This window comes from Lacerta agilis, chromosome 14 (genome assembly GCF_009819535.1).
Source record: "Lacerta agilis isolate rLacAgi1 chromosome 14, rLacAgi1.pri, whole genome shotgun sequence".
NCBI lineage: Eukaryota > Metazoa > Chordata > Lepidosauria > Squamata > Lacertidae > Lacerta > Lacerta agilis.
This window is the reverse complement of record NC_046325.1, coordinates 6,565,753-6,572,586: the sequence shown is the minus strand read 5'-3', so window position 1 is coordinate 6,572,586 and position 6,834 is coordinate 6,565,753. Positions and strand designations below refer to the sequence as shown.

Genomic DNA, 6,834 nt, shown 5'->3' with positions numbered 1-6,834 from the left:
CAGCTCCTGTGCGGCTGGTACCTCCAGGACCTCCTCGTCCCTACCCGGAAATGCTCGGGGATGCCACCCGTTGTTGGCCATAAAAGGGCTCATCCCTGTGGTGACATGCTCTGCGTTGTTATAAGCGAACTCTGCTAGTGGCAACTTGTCCACCCAGTCGCTTTGTCTCTGGTTCACATAACAACGCAGATACTGCTGCAACACCCCATTGGCCCTCTCTGCCTGACGGTTGGTCTGAGGATGTCTGGCCGTGGACAGTGCCACCTCCACCTGCAGCAAGTCCATGAGCTTGCGCCAAAATCGCGAGGTGAACTGCCGCCCACGGTCCGAAATGACCCTCGATGGCAGGCCATGCAGGCGGAAAACGTGCTTGAGGAACAACTTGGCCGTTTCCTCAGCGGTCACCGCCCTCGGGCACGCCACGAAGTGGCACATCTTGGTGAATAAGTCCACCACCACCTGGCTGGGTTTCCTCAGCCACTCTGGGCAACTTGCAGCATATATAAAAACATAGTAAGACATCAAGCATTAAAAACTTCCTGATATAGGGCTGCTTTCAGATGTCTTATAAAAGTTGTGTATTTCTTTATCTCCTTGACATCTGAAGGGAAGGTGTTCCACATGGAGGGCGCCACTCATAGCTGTCAACTTTTCCCTTTTCTTGCGAGGAATCCTATTCAGAATAAGGCAATTTCCCTTTAAAAAAGGGAAAAGTTGACAGCTATGGCGCCACTCCCGAGAAGGCCCTCTGCCTGGTTCCCTGTAACTTCGCTTATCGCAGTACATGTTTCTGATACATAACTGACCTCAGCCTGCTGAGTCTGCATAAACACGTTCTCATTGCCTTTTGGAAATGTATTAGAAATATAGCGACCTCTCTCTTGCTTAAGAGCTTGCTTTGCATTTCACTGTTACACACTAGAGTTGCAATTAATATTTTATTGATTTGATTTACAGACTGCCCTTTATCCAAAGATCCCATCCATCGTGCAAAAGTCAGCTGTTGAAAATACATAATGTACCTTTTCTGGGAAGTTTTTCGAGGCAGGCCCCTCAGCTACTCATCAAATCATAGTTAATGCTTTAGTAATTACCAATGCAGCAATAGTGTCCAGGAATGGTGGAAGTGAATTGAGCATTTAGGAACTGGGAGCGTCTGTTTAAACCATTTCTGCTGCATAGGTGGATGTTTTGGGGTGTATCTTAGTTTAATTCACACATCAAGCTTTTGGGGTTCACAGATCTACGGCTGTGTCCCCTTGGACTGGGGTTGCTAACTGGGCACAGTTGTGCCTCCCTTGCCACATTTCACTATCCTTGGTGGTTGCTCCCCTAAACATTTCTGGGAAGTTTTTCGAAGCAGGCCCCTCACCTCCTCATCAAATCAAAGTTAATGCTTTAGTAATCCCTGTACCTTACCAATGCAGTAATAGTGTAGTAGAAGAAAACAAGGCAGAATCTTTAAAACTTTTGCCTAATTAGTTGTTCTCTGCTGTTCTGCTGTGGCCTAAACACAATGATGTAGCATTTAGGGGCAAAGATGCAGCCCAGTAACCCAGCACTGGAGGACAAGATGGAGAAGATCTCCACAGCCACTATGTATTTCCCTCTTGTGCTCAGGTAGGTTGGAACAAAGGACAACCACACGCTGCAAAAGACCAACATGCTGAATGTAATGAACTTGGCTTCATTAAAACTATCAGGTAACTTGCGGGCTAGGAATGCCACAGTGAAGCTGGAAACGGCCAAGAAGCCCATGTAGCCCAAGACACAGTAAAACATGGTGACTGACCCTTCATTACATTGCACAAGGATTTCTCCAGTTACTGAGTGCATGTCTAAATCAGGGAAAGGGGGAGAGGTTGCCAACCACAAGGTACAAATACTTGCTTGAATGAGGGAACAGGAAAGAACAACAGACTGTCCCTGTCTTCTCCCCATCCACTTCCTCATGCTGGATCCTGGCTTTGTGGCCATGAAAGCTATCACTACAGTGATGGTTTTGGCCAATACACAAGAAACAGCCACTGAAAAGATGATGCCAAACACTGTTTGTCGGAGAAGGCAGGTCACTTTCCCAGGTTTGCCAAGGAAAAACAATGAAGAGAGGAAGCAGAGCAGGAGGGAGATGAGGAGGGTATAGGTGAGGCCTCGGTTGTTGGCTTTGACAATGGGTGTATCCTTGTGCTTAATGAAAATTGTTAACACCAAGGCTGCATGAATGGAAAGAAAAACAGCAACGAAGGCTAAAGTGATTCCTAACGGTTCTTTATAAGAAAGAAAGGTTATAGCTTTAGGCACACATTCATCTTTGTCCTTGCTTGGAAATTGCTCTTCTGGGCACATGAAACAGTCAGCCATATCTAAAAAAAGAGTAAATTTATCATTTCAGCATTAATTACCTTTTGCCTATGGACTGTTCTCCACTCTACCTCTCATACATCAGTTAAGAATGTAGACATCTCTCTCTACCATTGGTGGATCTTTCCATAAGATTGCCCCCGATAGACTGGAAGAAGATTGGAGCAAAATTATCCCCCAGCTTTCAGAGTTCTCCTATTTTTTAAATATTGTTCTTGTCTCAAAAAGTGAATCGGAATATATGAAACACTCATGATTTAGGGATAAAAATTAAGATACAGTACATTTACATTTAAAGGCGAGCTTATATAATTTGCACCTTCCAAACAATGTACAAGCTGAAATACAGCTTACTCCTTTACCTCTTTCTCAGAAACTAAAACCAATCCAGTCACCTGTGGATGAGTACAGGAATAACTGGTCACCTGTTTAGGGACTGAGTAGGAATATTTGGGGTGTTTCACTGAGGGATCGCCTATTTTAGACTACTCCAGGCACCTCTTGTTTGCTAGGCTTTTGTTTCTTTCTTTGGCTTCATTTTTGGTCACAGCTAAATGGCTGTGGCAGTGGGTGCAAGACAGACTATGCCAAAATAATGAGCACCCCGAAGTACCAGCTTGGTAAAGGGGTTCTTCCATATTCACAATTAATCACTAACTGGCATCAAGATGGTTACCGGAGTGCTCCTTAGGCTTCACCCTTTGAAACACGGGGCAGCAGAGGAAGGGTGCAGTAAACGACTGAGCACACCTCTGAATGAGCCTGCAATGTAAAGCATGGATAGATTCATATTCTGCTGTGAAGCTTGGAACCAGGATGGTGTCACCCTTAGAAGATATTTGGATATACATTCCCTTCTCTCTTCTGAAAATGCTATGCTCACATTGATTTAGCTAATCAAATAATAATATGCACCTTGGAGTAAGTTTTCACTTGTATATAGCCATCTGGCACAACTCTTTCAAATTACTCTGTGTGGATCAAAACATTGGGGTACTACAGGACTTCCGGTGAAGCGCCATTCCGTTCAGTCGGGAGCTCTCTCAGCTCCAAGGGGGCTCCGGTGTTTTCGGGCTAGGAGTTGCCGCAACCGCGCTGCGGGCTCCATTAAAACTTCAGGAGGAGCGTCCTGAAGACCTGGGATCCAGCAGGTACCAGACGTGCCATCCTTGCTCTTGAGTAGACCTAGTAAGGTCTGTTCAAGCGAGCGGGGCTCCGGTGTGGTACTGAGGATCTACCACTCTCCCGATAATACGAAGCAGAGGCTGCTGGCGGTTAATGAGCGCTTTGCTTTTCCTCGATTTGGATTTAAAAGAAGGACTCTGTAAGTACGGAGCATAATTGGTTTTCAAAACTTTTAGAAATTTGGCTTATAGAGAGAGATTAAAAGAGGAAGTCCGTCTCTCTCTGACAGTGGCAAGATCAAAGTAACATCTAAGAGCTGCAGCCACGAAAGACTTGCTTTTAAGTGGATCGCTGATTTTGTAGACTGTAGAAAACCCTGTTTGGGGGAAATACTGAGTAATATGATTTATTTCTTCCTGTGGATTACAATTTAAAAGGAGAAGACACCGCTAACCCTCTGGATTAAGGAGCCTGGGTCAGTTATGGCAAACATTTGGTTGGACTGTAATGCGTATTAGGAAAGTTACTGAAGACCCCACCATTTCCTGTTTTTCAAACCCCACGGTGTCCTTGAAGCCGAGAGAATGAGAGACATAACAATGACAGCTTTCCAGCAGATGATGTTAACAAAGTGCAAAGCTCTTCAGCAGAGGTCACAGAAAGGTTTGCCCATATTGGAACTGTTTTTACAAATAATATGCAAATGGCTATGAATTTAGCTGAGGAAAAGGTTGTAGAACCATGCAAAATTATTGAAGGAGAGCAGGACTACAAAGATGAACAATTAGCAAAACAAGAAGGGCTCTTTAAGTGTGAAAGGCTTGGAGCCCAGAAAGTTGAAAGATTAGAGAGCTCTTGGTGTGAGAGACCAAGAGTTCAAGGAAAACAACAAGGAAAAATGCAATAAGCAACAGAGTACAAGGAGAAAAAACTTTATGGCTATTATAGTTTGCTAGCCTACAAAGAGGAAAATAGATACAACCTGGAGAAGGAGAATACACAAATAAGAATGACAAATCCAGAATTGGGCATGATAAAAACAACGAAAGAAGACGCAGGAGCTGGAAAGAGAGGATTTTTTGGGGGGGGACCGGAGGGGGTTGGAAAGAAGAAAGGGAAGGGTTAGAATGGTTAGGAAAGGTATGGGGTGAAGAAAGATTGTTTAAAGGGGAAAAAGAGCTGACCACGACACTCCGAGACCAGAGGGGGGGAAACGGTGTAAAAGGACTGGAAGGAATTTAAAATTATTTGAAATGATGTGAGCAGATAGATATTTGAAATTGGAATCAGAAGATATTTAAGGCTACAGTAATGTCAGAAGTTAGAGTAAGATAGGATATAAGAAGTAGTTAGAAATGTGTTATGCTTTTTTATTAGAATTAAGATTATAGATAAATGATGATTATTGTTTATAAAGATTAAGATTAGATGAAAAGGAGGATTTTATAATGTTATAAAGTTACTAAAGAAGATTAGAAATGAACGCAGAAGAGAGGATGCGAGGAGGTCCCAAAAGAATGTTAGGAACAGGATAAGAATAGATGAATAAGTGTGTGTTTGTTTGTTTGTTTGAGATTTTTGTATTTTTTGTAGTTTGTAGTTTTTTGTATTCTGTATTTTGTTTTATTGGTAAAAACTTAATAAATTCTTATTTTTTTAAAAACAAAACATTGGGGTACTACATGACCTACCCTTCTTGTTGGAAATCTTCCCTTCTGGACATGGAGTACAATCATAGCAGCAGAATTTCTTCCCTTCTTTCCTTTTCTTCTCATTGCCAGGGTGGCAGTAGTCATTACACAAAGAAATAGGCATCACCTATCCAGACATTAAAGGAGTTACAAAAGGGAAGTGGAGATAGATAGAATGATAGACAGACAGATACTTCTGATGTTGATCTTGGCATATCCCCCAGTCCTTTTAAGGACCTAAAAGCATCCCTCTTGGGCAAGCAGGAGAACTGCTCTGGTAAAACCCATAGTTTAGCCAGCAGATAACTCATAAAGACTGAGTCAAACGAGTCTTTGAAGAGAGTGAGTCACCATTAGTTAAGATTCCACATCTACAAACACACAGAGAGAATGTTCAGAGAAGAAGACAAAGATGAGAGGTCAGTGAAAAATCTGGACAGGTAATCAGTAATGGAGATCTATCTCTTGTCAAGAGAGGGACTATGGGAATGATCATGCTGAATGGCCAATAAGAGATCTGGCATTATAGTCAGAAATTAAAGAGGCAGCTGTCTAGCCAGAGAATACTTTTCAGGTTGCTCAGTTAATATGAAGCAGCTAGACTGAGCTCAGGCTGAATAAGCATTCAGAATATAGGAGTACAATCCAGTTTATCTTGGCTCATAATTACATTTCTTTGATTTCAATACAGCTTAATTTAATTAACTTTTTTAATTAACTTTTTTCCTATTACATTTTATTGTAATTTATATTTGGTGTTAGCCGTCCTGAGCATGGCCCTAGCTGGGGAGGGCGGGGTATAAATAAAATTTATTATTATTGTTGTTATTATTATTATTATTTCCAATTAAATAGATAAAATATTTCAACCAAAGCACCAATTCTTCAATGTACCTACATTATTATGGTAGATTTTGTTGCATTTATAGAACAATTTTTAAAATGTTTACACACTCAGAAATAAGTATGTCGGTATGTATGTAAAGAACCAGAAAGTATGTTAACACTTCTCATAGTTGCTGCATTCAATTTGAATGTATATATACTACTACCAATCACAGCTATACTAAAATTCTAGCTTTCGTTCCCCGCTCTCCAACGTCTCGATACTAATCACTAAGGGAAACCAAAAGAAAAATAAACAAAGAACAATTCAAAATAAACCAAGGAATCCCTTATCCAAGTAATGGATGTGTTATCTCTAAAGTTATCTCTGTGACCAGTCATTGTTGTTATGTCAGTCTTTGTCTAAATCCATTAAAGGTGGTATCAGCATTATCTTCATGACAAGACTGGCCAGAATACTGCCTGGACTAGTCAGCAAGGCAACCCTAGGCTATAATGCCATAGACTGCAGCTCCTTCAGCCCATGTATTCATCCAGCCACGCCAGAATCCATACCTGATTGAAACCACTGTGCCAAACAATTAAATCTTCATGAATTATGAGTTCTTCTCTTTTGGGAACATCTAGGTCAATCCTACCAACTTTCACTCTCTGGAAAGAGTTATTTGGAAATATGATCATGTTCATTATGTCAAAGCTGCCTCGCATTTCCCATTTGTCATTGAAGGAAATGGTTTCCCCAGCTGAGTTGTTAAAGGAAGTCCCATGAAGAAAGTGATGGAGCTAAGGTATAATAAAGAGGGATATCAAT

The 6,834-nt window shown here is 41.6% G+C and overlaps 1 protein-coding gene across 1 annotated transcript; it reads right to left on the bottom strand.

Moving 5' to 3' along the window:
• Positions 1 to 1,461: 1,461 nt before the first annotated feature.
• On the bottom strand, positions 1,462 to 5,341 carry LOC117058893 (vomeronasal type-2 receptor 26-like). The gene is made up of 2 exons (XM_033170307.1): positions 5,178 to 5,341; positions 1,462 to 2,363 (listed from the first exon to the last, which is right to left on the bottom strand). The coding sequence occupies exons 1-2, from the start codon at positions 5,299 to 5,301 to the stop codon at positions 1,462 to 1,464; spliced, it is 1,026 nt and encodes a 341-aa protein (XP_033026198.1). The 5' UTR covers positions 5,302 to 5,341.
• Between the last annotated feature and the right edge of the window lie 1,493 nt (positions 5,342 to 6,834).